Here is a 14,374-nt window from a genome sequence, read left to right on the forward strand (position 1 = left end):
TCGTTACCTTGCGTAATGACAATAAAGCTGATTTTGATTCTGATTCTGGTGTAATTTGTGGTGTGCTTAGTTTGAGGGACTGCTGCGACAAGGGACTCATTGTGACAAATCCTAATGATGACGGTTCTGCACAACCCAACTGATGTAGGAAATGGTGTCAGAAGTGGGATCTTTAGCTTTAGTAATGTGTGGTGTGCTTAGTTTGAAGGAATCCTGTGGCGAATGACCCCACTGTGACACACATGGATGATGACTGGAGATGTGCCCACCCAACCCAAAAGATGTGGGTTCAAATCCAGGTTCAGGGTGATCATCCTTCAAGTTATGCGGCAAATGGTGTCAGAAGTGGGATGTTGTACTTTAGCTGTGGAGTAATTTTGTGGTGCGCTTAGTTTAAAGGACTACTCCGACAAGTGACCTCACTGTGACACACCCTGATGATGACCGGAGATGTGACTGCACAACCCAAAAGATATGGGTTCAAATCCAGGTTCAGGGTGCTAGTCCTTCGAGTTATGTGGCAAATAGTGTCAGAAGTGGGATCTTTAGCTGTGGTGTAATTTGTGGTGTGCTTAGTTTGAGGGACTGCTGCGACAAGGGACTCATTGTGACATATCCTAATGATGACGGTTCTGCACAACCCAACTGATGTAGGAAATGGTGTCAGAAGTGGGATTTTTAGCTTTAGTAATGAGTGGTGTGCTTAGTTTGAAGGAATCCTGTGGCAAATGACCCCACTGTGACACACATGGATGATGACTGGAGATGTGCCCACCCAACCCAAAAGATGTGGGTTCAAATCCAGGTTTAGGGTGATCGTCCTTCAAGTTATGCGGCAAATGGTGTCAGAAGTGGGATGTTGTACTTTAGCTGTGGAGTAATTTTGTGGTGCGCTTAGTTTAAAGGACTACTCCGACAAGTGACCTCACTGTGACACACCCTGATGCTGACTGGAAATGTGCCCACCCAACCCAATAGATGTGGGTTCAAATCCAGGTTCAGGGTGCTAGTCCTTCGAGTTATGTGGCAAATAGTGTCAGAAGTGGGATATTTAGCTGTGGTGTAATTTGTGGTGTGCTTAGTTTGAGGGACTGCTGCGACAAGGGACTCATTGTGACAAATCCTAATGATGACGGTTCTGCACAACCCAACTGATGTAGGAAATGGTGTCAGAAGTGGGATCTTTAGCTTTAGTAATGTGTGGTGTGCTTAGTTTGAAGGAATCCTGTGGCGAATGACCCCACTGTGACACACGTGGATGATGACTGGAGATGTGCCCACCCAACCCAAAAGATGTGGGTTCAAATCCAGGTTCAGGGTGATCGTCCTTCAAGTTATGCGGCAAATGGTGTCAGAAGTGGGATGTTGTACTTTAGCTGTGGAGTAATTTTGTGGTGCGCTTAGTTTAAAGGACTACTCCGACAAGTGACCTCACTGTGACACACCCTGATAATGACCGGAGATGTGACTGCACAACCCAAAAGATATGGGTTCAAATCCAGGTTCAGGGTGCTAGTCCTTCGAGTTATGTGGCAAATAGTGTCAGAAGTGGGATCTTTAGCTGTGGTGTAATTTGTGGTGTGCTTAGTTTGAGGGACTGCTGCGACAAGGGACTCATTGTGACATATCCTAATGATGACGGTTCTGCACAACCCAACTGATGTAGGAAATGGTGTCAGAAGTGGGATCTTTAGCTTTAGTAATGAGTGGTGTGCTTAGTTTGAAGGAATCCTGTGGCAAATGACCCCACTGTGACACACATGGATGATGACTGGAGATGTGCCCACCCAACCCAAAAGATGTGGGTTCAAATCCAGGTTTAGGGTGATCGTCCTTCAAGTTATGCGGCAAATGGTGTCAGAAGTGGGATGTTGTACTTTAGCTGTGGAGTAATTTTGTGGTGCGCTTAGTTTAAAGGACTACTCCGACAAGTGACCTCACTGTGACACACCCTGATGCTGACTGGAAATGTGCCCACCCAACCCAATAGATGTGGGTTCAAATCCAGGTTCAGGGTGCTAGTCCTTCGAGTTATGTGGCAAATAGTGTCAGAAGTGGGATATTTAGCTGTGGTGTAATTTGTGGTGTGCTTAGTTTGAGGGACTGCTGTGACAAGGGACTCATTGTGACAAATCCTAATGATGACGGTTCTGCACAACCCAACTGAAGTAGGAAATGGTGTCAGAAGTGGGATCTTTAGCTTTAGTAATGTGTGGTGTGCTTAGTTTGAAGGAATCCTGTGGCGAATGACCCCACTGTGACACACATGGATGATGACTGGGGATGTGCCCACCCAACCCAAAAGATGTGGGTTCAAATCCAGGTTCAGGGTGATAGTCTTTCAAGTTATGCGGCAAATGGTGTCAGAAGTGGGATGTTTAACTTTAGCTGTGGAGTAATTTTGTGGTGCGCTTAGTTTAAAGGACTACTCCGACAAGTGACCGCACTGTGACACACCCCGATGATGACCGGAGATGTGACTGCACAACCCAAAAGATGTGGGTTCAAATCCAGGTTCAGGGTGCTAGTCCTTCGAGTTATGTGGCAAATAGTGTCAGAAGTGGGATCTTTAGCTGTGGTGTAATTTGTGGTGTGCTTAGTTTGAGGGACTGCTGCGACAAGGGACTCATTGTGACAAATCCTAATGATGACGGTTCTGCACAACCCAACTGAAGTAGGAAATGGTGTCAGAAGTGGGATCTTTAGCTTAAGTAATGTGTGGTGTGCTTAGTTTGAAGGAATCCTGTGGCGAATGACCCCACTGTGACACACATGGATGATGACTGGGGATGTGCCCACCCAACCCAAAAGATGTGGGTTCAAATCCAGGTTCAGGGTGATAGTCTTTCAAGTTATGCGGCAAATGGTGTCAGAAGTGGGATGTTTAACTTTAGCTGTGGAGTAATTTTGTGGTGCGCTTAGTTTAAAGGACTACTCCGACAAGTGACCGCACTGTGACACACCCCGATGATGACCGGAGATGTGACTGCACAACCCAAAAGATGTGGGTTCAAATCCAGGTTCAGGGTGCTAGTCCTTCGAGTTATGTGGCAAATAGTGTCAGAAGTGGGATATTTAGCTGTGGTGTAATTTGTGGTGTGCTTAGTTTGAGGGACTGCTGCGACAAGGGACTCATTGTGACAAATCCTAATGATGACGGTTCTGCACAACCCAACTGATGTAGGAAATGGTGTCAGAAGTGGGATCTTTAGCTTTAGTAATGAGTGGTGTGCTTAGTTTGAAGGAATCCTGTGGCGAATGACCCCACTGTGACACACATGGATGATGACTGGGGATGTGCCCACCCAACCCAAAAGATGTGGGTTCAAATCCAGGTTCAGGGTGATAGTCCTTCAAGTTATGCGGCAAATGGTGTCAGAAGTGGGATGTTTAACTTTAGCTGTGGAGTAATTTTGTGGTGTGCTTAGTTTAAAGGACTACTCCGACAAGTGACCTCACTGTGACACACCCTGATGATGACCGGAGATGTGACTGCACAACCCAAAAGATGTGGGTTCAAATCCAGGTATAGGGTGCTAGTCCTTTAAGTCATTTTTAATTGTCATTAGATCATCTGTGACATGCCTAGTTTGAAAGACCCATGGGACAAGTGACCCTATTGTGATAGATCCTGAGGGGTGAGGCTCGGTGATGATGATGATGGTTCAAATCTAGTGTGAGAGTTTCCCCCCAGAGGTCTGTAGCAAATGGTGTCAGAAGTGGGATCCTTGGCCATGCGACCATAAGTAAAGTGCCCAATTTAAAGAATTTTAGGGCAAAATAGGCGTTGAAAAGTGAGTGTGAATCATGAACGTGTGTGGCCCACTGATGGAATGCTGCATTACCTCAGTCTGAGACTCTTCAGATCATCTCTTGTGACATCATTGAGGATGTCATTCAACGTATACTCCTCATTGAGTATCTAAAAAGAAACAGTAAAAGGATTCACAACTGAAGCGTGACACTCAAGATCTTCTCTTTCAAAAGGTAGAAGCAGATCTCAATACCGCGTCTACGGCGTCCTGGTCTGCGCCGTAAAGCCTCAGCCAGCTGCTCAGCTCTGTGTCTTCTCGCTTTTCGGCAGGTAGATCCGTTCGTCCTTCTGGGGGATCACATGCAGTCTCTGTAGAAAACACGACCAAGATAGGATATGATCAACATATTGGGACACTTGGACATAAGTTTTACACCAACATGAAGTCCACTCTTGGCAATACTTTGAAATGTGAATGTATATCCACTTGTGAGTAGGGTTGTCACGATACTCAACTTTCAGTAGTCGATACCACTTCCAAAGAATTTCCACGATTTTTGGTACTACGATGAAAAAATATATATATACCCACGTACTTTTAAATTCCCTACTTTATTGAAAACTGTGCTTCCACATCTTTTTTGCTCAGAATTCTAAATGTACTATGAGCTGCCAAGATGTACATTCAAAAAAGAACAGCAGGGGTTTCATAGTATATCAAAACAAACAATACTGTGCTTATAAATATAACAACAATAGTATTATATATACAGTACAGGCCAAAAGTTTGGACACACCTTCTCATTTCAATGTGTTTTCTTTATTTTCATGACTATTTACATTGTAGATTGTCACTGAAGGCATCAAAACTATGACACCTATGAAGTGAAAACCCTTTCATGTGACTACCTCTTGAAGCTCATCGAGAGAATGCCAAGAGTGTGCAAAGCAGTAATCAGAGCAAAGGGTGGCTATTTTAAACAAACTAAAATATAACAAATTTTTTCAGTTATTTCACCTTTTTTTGTTAAGTACATAACTCCACATGTGTTTTTTCATAGTTGTGATGCCTTCAGTGACAATCTACAATGTAAATAGTCATGAAAATAAAGAAAACCCTAAATGAGAAGGTGTGTCCAAACTTTTGGCCTGTACTGTATGTATATTATATTACCGTATTTTTCGAACTATAAGACGCAGTTTTTTTCATAGTTTGGCCGGGGGTGCGACTTATACTTAGGAGCGACTTATGTGTGAAATTATTAACACAATACCGTAAAATATCAAATAATATTATTTAGCTCATTCACGTAAGAGACTAGACGTATAAGATTTCATGGGATTTAGCGATCAGGAGTGACAGATTGTTTGGTAAACGTATAGCATGTTCTATAAGTTATAGTTATTTGAATGACTCTTCCCATAATATGTTACGTTAACATACCAGGCACGTTCTCAGTTGGTTATTTATGCCTCATATAACGTACACTTATTCAGCCTGTTGTTCACTATTCTTTATTTATTTTAAATTGCCTTTCAAATGTCTATTCTTGGTGTTGGGCTTTATCAAATAAATGTCCCCAAAAAATGCGACTTATACTCCAGTGCGACTTATATATGCTTTTTTCCTTCTTTATTATGCATTTTCGGCCGGTGCGACTTATACTCCGGAGCGACTTATACTCCGAAAAATACGGTAACACTATTTTACATTATAAAAAGAACAGCAGTGACGTGGAGCCTTCAAGTGGATAAAACAAACATTTGTTCCTCATATTCTTTCAATATGGTGGAAACGTCATTATGTAATCTGTAATTAAACAGACAAACATTTTATCGGTTATTAGTAGCAATATTTCAGCCTTTTTCCCATTACGGTGCTCTATTTTTCCCGTTTTTACATATTTAAAAACATTTCTACAATGTGCCAGTGACCCATAAAAAAGCGCTGCGTTTAGGAAATGGCCTCCAGGCTACACTTTACCTTCCTGATGAAAGAAGTCAACACGTGGTGTCTTTAAAGTGTTGCAAAAAGACATAAGTGTCTCTAAGTGTGGTTTTCCTTGCACTCATTTCTGCACACTGAGGTAATGCACACTCCAATGGGCTTGTGGTGGCGGATCTCCTTTCTCATTTGTGCGGCGAATACTTTCGGGATTGCTTTTATTTGTTTACTAAATAAATCCATGATGCAAGAGATAACTATTTTTTACTTTTATTCCACAAGCACTCACTAATGGGCCTGATCTACAAATGCAGTGGTCACCAACCTTTTCGAGCCCCAGATACCTGGTCTCAGACAAAAACCAAAGCAAAATCTACCCCTGCGATATATATATATATATATATATATATATATATATATATATATATATATATATTTCTTAGGTCAGGAAAAAATACAAAGTGGCTATTTCATCCCTAAAGGTCTGTTTGGGACGGTATAGCTTGGTTGGTAGAGCGGCCGTGCCAGCAACTTGAGGGTTGCAGGTTCGATCCCCACTTCCGCCATCCTAGTCACTGCCATTGTGTCCTTGGGCAAGACACTTTACCCACCTGCTCCCAGTGCCACCCACACTGGTTTAAATGTAACTTAGATATTGGGTTTCACAATGTAAAGCGCTTTGAGTCACTTGAGAAAAAGCGCTATATAAATGTAATTCACTTCACTTCACTGTTTCACAGGTTTCCCTGCTCTTCAGGGGAGTTTACAGAGCAACCTGTGAAACAGACCTGTAGGGATGAAATAGCCTCCGTGTATTTTTTCTGATCTAAGGAATATTCCGCTCTACTCCGGAATTGAGCACTGTTTAACGGATAAACCACAGCAAACTCGGCTATATATATATATATATATATATATATATATATATATATATATATATATATATATATATATATATATATATATATATATAATACTAAACCTTTTTTTTTTTTTTTTTTTTTTTTGTAAAGACAAAGCTTTGTGGTTTTATTATTAGCTGAAGTCAAGATTTATGTTTTTTTCTCACTGTGCTTCTAGCTGTTTTCTCAAATTTTGCTGGTGGTATTTTTTGTTTTTTGTAATGTCCCCAGGGCCAATGACAAACACGTCACAGACCACAGATGGCCCCTTTGCCATACTTTGAGCATCCCTGCTGTAGAAGCTAACTGTTTATGGCCACTATAGTCCGAGCACTGTAGTATATTTGTTCCTCCTATGGTCACATACGGGACCCGAATCAGGTTACGTCAGCACCGGAGTAAAAACAGCTGTTCACCTGGCAGGTTTTTCCTTTGTGATTAAGAGAGGATAGACGGGGAAGTCCTTCTTTAGCTGCTGCCTAGTTTTATCATATATTACTGCTTCTGCACATGTCAATGTTTACTTTTATATATAAATCAACACAAAATCAGTACTTTGGAGCAATGTTCACGGACTCTAGTATTTGGCTTGTTAGCTTCCTGTAGCAGTCGAGCGATGATGATGATGATGACGGTGGACTCCGTGACCAACGGACGGACCTCGGCCTGATGGCTGTCAGTCCTGACGAGCCGCTGAACTTTACGGAACCTTACACTTTGTGGAACACGTAGCAGAACTTCCAGCAGAGCACCGCATTACTGGAGCGAGGAAGCCGGTTGATTGCTGCCCAGAAAGTGTGGGCGCCTTTCTAATGACGAGTCCCCAAAAGGCCAGTCCTCGCATGCAGGAAGATGCTAGAAAATGTCCGATGCGTTGCAACAGTCAGCCTTAATGCATCGTTGCAGCTTGATGATTTTTGCACACGTCACCCCATGCGCGTTTGCGAGACGAGCGGGTGAAGTGTCCGACCATGCTCGGGGCGTGTGGCCGCGGTGTCGAGAGCTGCGGGATGAGAGGCTGAAGAAGGGGGGCGAGGCGTGTTCAAGGGTTAAAATGAATGCCTGTTGGTGGGTTTGTTGATCATTCCTCGGGTTGGGGTGTCACTGATGTCATATTATTCCAATATTGTATTTTCTAATATTTTCTCGATTGACTGGTAGGGCCCCAAAGATCGACTGCACTAAAGGTGTGTATGTATTAAAACTAGGGATGTCCGATAATGGCTTTTTGCCGATATCCGATATTCCGATATTGTCCAACTCTTTAATTACCGATACCGATATCAACCGATACCGATATCAACCGATATATACAGTCGTGGAATCAACACATTATTATGCCTAATTTGGACAACCAGGTATGGTGAAGATAAGGTCTCGTCTTGATTACTCTAACATATTATTTTCGGGTCTCCCTATGTCTAGCATTAAAAGATTACAGTTGGTACAAAATGCGGCTGCTAGACTTTTGACAAGAACAAGAACGTTTGATCATATTACGCCTATACTGGCTCACCTGCACTGGCTTCCTGTGCACTTAAGATGTGACTTTAAGGTTTTACTACTTACGTATAAAATACTACACGGTCTATCTCCAGCCTATCTTGCTGATTGTATTGTACCATATGTCCCGGCAAGAAATCTGCGTTCAAAGAACTCTGGCTTATTAGTGATTCCCAGAGCCCAAAAAAAGTCTGTGGGCTATAGAGCGTTTTCTATTCGGGCTCCAGTACTATGGAATGCCCTCCCGGTAACAGTTAAGAGATGCTACCTCAGTAGAAGCATTTAAGTCCCATCTTAAAACTCATTTGTATACTCTAGCCTTTAAATAGCCCCCCTTTTTTAGACCAGTTGATCTGCCGTTTCTTTTCGTTTCTCCTCTGCTCCCCCCTATCCCTTGTGGAGGGGGAGACACACAGGTCCGGTGGCCATGGATGAAGTGCTGGCTGTCCAGAGTCGAGACCCGGGGTGGACCACTCGCCTGTGCATCGGTTGGGAACATCTCTGCGCTGCTGACTCGTCTCCGCTTTGGATGGTTTCCTGCTGACCCCACTATGGACTGGACTCTTACTATTATGTAGGATCCACTATGGACTGGACTCTCACAATTTTATGTCAGACCCACTCGACATCCATTGCATTCGGTCTCCCCTAGAGGGGGGGGGGTTACCCATATATGCGGTCCTCTCCAAGGTTTCTCATAGTCATTCACATCGACGTCCCACTGGGGTGAGTTTTTCCTTGCCCTTATGTGGGCTCTGTACCGAGGATGTCGTTGTGGCTTGTGCAGCCCTTTGAGACACTTGTGATTTAGGGCTATATAAATAAACATTGATTGATTGATTGATTTTTTTAAAATTAATAAAATAAAATAAGATAAATAAATTAAAAACATTGTCTTGAATAAAAAAGAAAGTAAAACAATATAAAAACAGTTACATAGAAACTAGTAATTAATGAAAATGAGTAAAATTAACTGTTAAAGGTTAGTACTATTAGTGGACCAGCAGCACGCACAATCATGTGTGCTTACGGACTGTATCCCTTGCAGACTGTATTGATATTTATTGATATATAATGTAGGAAGCAGAATATTAATAACAGAAAGAAACAACCCTTTTGTGTGAATGAGTGTGAATGGGGGAGGGAGGTTTTTTGGGCTGGTGCACTAATTGTAAGTGTATCTTGTGTTTTTTATATTGATTTAATAAAAAATAAATAAAAAAAACCCCGATACCGATAATAAAAAAAACCCGATACCGATAATTTCCGATATTACATTTTAACACATTTATCGGCCGATAATATCGGCAGGCCGATATTATCGGACATCTCTAATTAAAACATGTGCAAACTTGATAGCACACGCAAAGCTGATCTACTAAACTTGTGCGCAGAGGATTGCGTCTCATAAAGGGTCTGTAACATTTTTCAAAGCAAAAAAAATACAACAAGAACACCACCGGCTAGCTTATGGTTACTATTAGTGCTTTAACAGAACACATTTGTTAGACAATTGTCTGAATTTTTCACGATTACAAAGTTTATGTAATAAAAAAATTTTTTACCGGCCCAAATAAAATGATTGGTATTTATGGTGGTCACTCACCCAGTCCTGCAACACGTGCACACATACAAAAGCAATCCAAGAGAAGCAACAAACAATTTGCAGTCATGTTGTTGTTATGATAGAATATGCACTCAATGACAGCTTACGCTAGCCACCCAAATGGCTATTATTAGCTAACAACGCCTAAAGCTAATGCGCGTGCATGTGTTACGTGCATACCTAATTAACGTCATTACGTAAGAGAAGCCGCAAGAGGGTGGGGTACACTAAGTAAAATACACTGGAAAGTTGACGCCCTCTGTGTAAATGTTGCAAACAGCCCCATTAAGTAAACAAAATAAGGAGTGCAATCCATTTAGCATGTCTGTCTTCATGAATATGCAGAATATATGCTGATCATTAGAACGCCCACAATACTGGGAGAAGAAAATGCAAACATAATTCTTGAGCACACACAGTGTGATTTATCAAGACTAAAACTCAACAGCGGGAGCTGTTTTGCGTCTATATTTGGTATATCTAGAAAGGACGTGCAAACTGGCAGTTGTGCAGAAATGGTTGTGGGGAAAAAGGCGATCGCGATGCAGCTCCGTGCAATCTATGCTGATCAACATATATGGACTGTCAAAAATAAACATTTTAGACGTACTGTCTATTCAGCAGCAATATCGTTTTATAATTTTATAGCTGCTGGATGACTTAAGGGGCTGATTAAAATGAATTCAACTGATGGGTTTTGGTGTCTGCTGGCATTCTTTTAATGACGTTCATTTTTTCATGTATATAATAAATAGAGATGTCGACGATTAATGCTTTAAAATGTAATACCGGAAATTATCGGTATCGTTTTTTTTTATTATCGGTATCATTTTTTATTTTTTATTTTAATTTTTTAAAATCAACATAAAAAACACAAGATGCACTTACAATTAGTGCACCAACCCAAAAAACCTCCCTGCCCCATTCACACTCATTCACACAAAAGGGTTGTTTCTTTCTGTTATTAATATTCTGGTTCCTACATTATATATCAATATATATCAATACAGTCTGCAAGGGATACAGTCCGTAAGCACACATGATTGTGCGTGCTGCTGGTCCACTAATAGTATTAACCTTTAACAGTTAATTTTACTCATTTTCATTAATTACTAGTTTCTATGTAACTGTTTTTATATTGTTTTACTTTCATTTTTATTCAAGAAAATATTTGTAATTTATTTATCTTATTTTATTTTATTAGTTTAAAAAAAAAAGGACCTTATCTTCACCATACCTGGTTGTCCAAATTAGGCATAATAATGTGTTAATTCCACGACTGTATATATCGGTATCGGTTGATATCGGTATCGGTAATTAAGATTTGCACAATATCGGAATATCGGATATCGGCAAAAAAGCCTTTTATCGGACATCCCTAATAATAAATACTTATTGCAAAATGCATTTTCTTGCGGCTGGATCTCACGCTGGCAGTGAGTGGCAACCCCTCTCATGTATGTGGGTTCCATTGTAGATCGCACTGCAAAACTGCTTCTAAAATGCCCAGAAAAAGTGGTACATTTGCGCTGCATGTTTCAAAACCAGCAGGTAGGAGCATGGTAACATGAATGTGCAGTAAATGAGTGTCTCCATGGTACACGCAAAAACCTCATTTAAATAAGGCAGTCTGCACCAGTTATCAATTGTACACAGTCTTAGTAGATCACAAGCAACACGCCCACTAATAGTTCACACAACTTTATAGTTTGTCCATGTTGTTAGGCGCGTGTTATTTGGATCTTAGTAGATCAGGCCCAAAGTCGCTAAAGTGCTACGGCTTTTTGTCTGGCAATAAGTGTGTTGTCAAGCCGCGTTATGCCAGAGCTGCAGTTATGCTACACTGCCACACTTCCATTATTATTTGTTTATGAGCGAGGGCAAACCGGAAATGCCAAATTTCGCATTCATGACATGCCGCCATGCATACGTTATTATATGGAAACACTGGCAAATTGTTTTTAAAGCAGTAGGCTCTGACAAAAAATGGATTTGACAAAAAAATTGAAAAAATGTGCAGTATTTGGTAGTGACGATACTGTATTTTTCGTGTTGGTATCCACTTGGTGTTAAAACGTTTGACAACCAAGTGATGTTGACCCTTCTGGCTCTTCAACTCTTTTCTAGTTTGACTCAAAAGTGTTTGATGCGGTTGAAGATTTGGGTTCTGTGACTTTTTGTGCATTGGTTGAAAATCATGATGGAACAAAAAAGGCCCTTTTCTTGACTGTTGCCCTAAAGTTGGAGGCACCAAAGGAGTACCTTAGGAGTCAGGCTAGAAAGTGTCTCAGTACTTGTATACCGTATTTTTCGGACTATTAGTCGCAGTTTTTTTCATAGTTTGGCCGAGGGTGCGACTTATACTCAGGAGCGACTTATGTGTGAAATTATTAACACATTACCGTAAAATATTAGGGCTGCAACAACTAATCGATTAAATCGACTAAAATCGATTATCAAAATAGTTGGCTATTAATTTAGTCATTGATTCGTCGGAACTATGCTACGCGCATGCGCGGAAGATTTTTTTTATTTATTTTTTTTATAAACCTTTATTTATAAACTGCAACATTTACAAACAGCTGAGAAACAATAATCAAAATAAGTACAAAAACAGTACAAAACAAGGCTACGTCTCATGAGGTGGAGGTAAGCTAGCCAATGATGTGTCATTTGCAGCTCACGTGACCACGCCGTCTCATTGCTGGAAACATTTGAAAAATAGCGCAGGAAAACAGCACGGATAGTTCAGCGGAGAAACATCTTGAGGTTATTGCTTCAATGGAGAAAAGTGTACGACCTAAGTCTCAAAAGTATGGGAACACTTTACTTTAAAGACTTCAAAGAAGACTGTTTCCTGCAAAATGGCACGGAAGTACAACATTGCTTCAGGAGCACCTGAAAAGGAAACATGGTGGAGCCATGGATGAAGGGAACTCACGGTTCGTAATTTTTTAAGTCCATAGTGGCAACAGGCATTCATGAGTTCAGCTTTTTTGTGAGTAACGTTAACGTTATGCCTTTGTTGCAACGCTGGGCTGATAACGTGTCTCTGGCACATTTGACTCCGTTTTGAGAGAGAAAACGCATGGTTACCAATTTGGAAATAAACGTAACGGACAGAAATATCTCAGGTTGGTTTCATAATGGATAAATGTAGCCGGGCCTGATAAAGCTATATAAATCTATTTAGATTTGAGTGACGCTTTAGTATAACTAAACGTTATGAAGGTGCTGGAATATTTCATGCTATTATTCAGAGGCAGCCTAAAATGAATCCTTTATTATTCACAACAGAAACGTGTACAATATCTGATTCAGTTCTGATCTGATGAGTTACATTTCTGTGTTATTATTGGTGTATGCTGCACCCCCAATGTCCAGAACATGGTGACAGTATGCTGTTTTTTTCAATAAAATACTGCAAAGGATAGAAATTTAATTTGTCTCTTTTATCCGATTATTAATCGAAGTAATAATCGACAGATTAATCGATTATCAAATTAATCGTTAGTTGCAGCCCTATAAAATATCAAATATTATTTAGCTCATTCACGTAAGAGACTAGACGTATAAAATTTCATGGGATTTAGCGATTAGGAGTGACAGATTGCTTGGTAAACGTATAGCATGTTCTATATGTTATAGTTATTTGAATGGCTCTTACCATAATATGTTACGTTAACATACCAGGCACGTTCTCAGTTGGTTATTTATGCCTCATATAACGTACACTTATTCAGCCTGTTGTTCACTATTCTTTATTTATTTTAAATTGCCTTTCAAATGTCTATTCTTGGTGTTAGGTTTTATCAAATAAATTTCCCCCAAAAAATGCGACTTATACTCCAGTGCGACTTATATATGTTTTTTTCCTTCTTTATTATGCATTTTCGGCCGGTGCGACTTATACTCCGGAGCGACTTATACTCCGAAAAATACGGTACCTTTACGCAGCCGCAGTAGTCTGATCTCCTGCTCTCTCTCCCCCAGAACTTGTTGAAGAACAGCCTGATACTCTCGCTCCTTCTCCAGAAGCTGTTCCAGCAACCTACAGTAACATGTATTCTATTTCAGCATTAACAAGCCTATACTTGTTGATCAATGTTCCTAATCACAGTAGACGCCAACCTGTTGGTCTCCAGCTTCATTCTGCCCAGCTCCATGCTCACAGAGTGCTGCGTGTTACGTGACTCGTGCGACACCGTGGAACTGAGCGTGCTGACTCCCGACGTGGCCACCGTGTCGTCCTGAGCAACGGCGGGAGGCGGCCGGCTCTGGTTGGCGGAGTTTCGCCTCTCAGGCTCGTCGTCGTCGTCCTGGTCCGCTGCGTCGCTCTCTGAGGCCAGGCTGAAGTGAGGCCTCAACTCTTAACACACACATACACACTCATCACTTTTACTGCTGTCTGCTTCATAAAACAATCAGTATAGATCCGGAGGGGTCAAACTAATTTTATCTCAGGGGCCGCATGGAGGAAAACCTGTGCCCACGCGGGCCAGACTATTAAAATCATGGCATTAAAACAAAAAAAATAAAGACAACTTCAGATTGTTGTCTTTGTCTTACTTTGGCCAAAAATAGAACAAACACATTCTGAAAATATTACAATAAAAATATAGAAAAAAATACCGGCAGCTGTAAAGTTTAGATCTATGAAGGAG

At 41.0% G+C, this 14,374-nt stretch overlaps 1 protein-coding gene across 1 annotated transcript in view; it reads right to left on the minus strand.

The window, feature by feature from the left end:
• Positions 1 to 14,374, minus strand: part of map3k5 (mitogen-activated protein kinase kinase kinase 5) — a 198,083-nt gene that overhangs the window by 8,703 nt on the left and 175,006 nt on the right. The window contains exons 26-29 of the mRNA XM_061987193.2: positions 13,842 to 14,079; positions 13,658 to 13,761; positions 4,008 to 4,123; positions 3,846 to 3,922 (exon numbers count right to left, since the gene is read on the minus strand). Of these exons, the coding sequence (XP_061843177.2) occupies positions 3,846 to 3,922; positions 4,008 to 4,123; positions 13,658 to 13,761; positions 13,842 to 14,079 (535 nt within the window). The remainder of the gene's footprint in view (positions 1 to 3,845; positions 3,923 to 4,007; positions 4,124 to 13,657; positions 13,762 to 13,841; positions 14,080 to 14,374) is intronic.

Source organism: Nerophis lumbriciformis, linkage group LG26 (assembly GCF_033978685.3).
Source record: "Nerophis lumbriciformis linkage group LG26, RoL_Nlum_v2.1, whole genome shotgun sequence".
In the NCBI taxonomy this organism is placed as follows: domain Eukaryota; kingdom Metazoa; phylum Chordata; class Actinopteri; order Syngnathiformes; family Syngnathidae; genus Nerophis; species Nerophis lumbriciformis.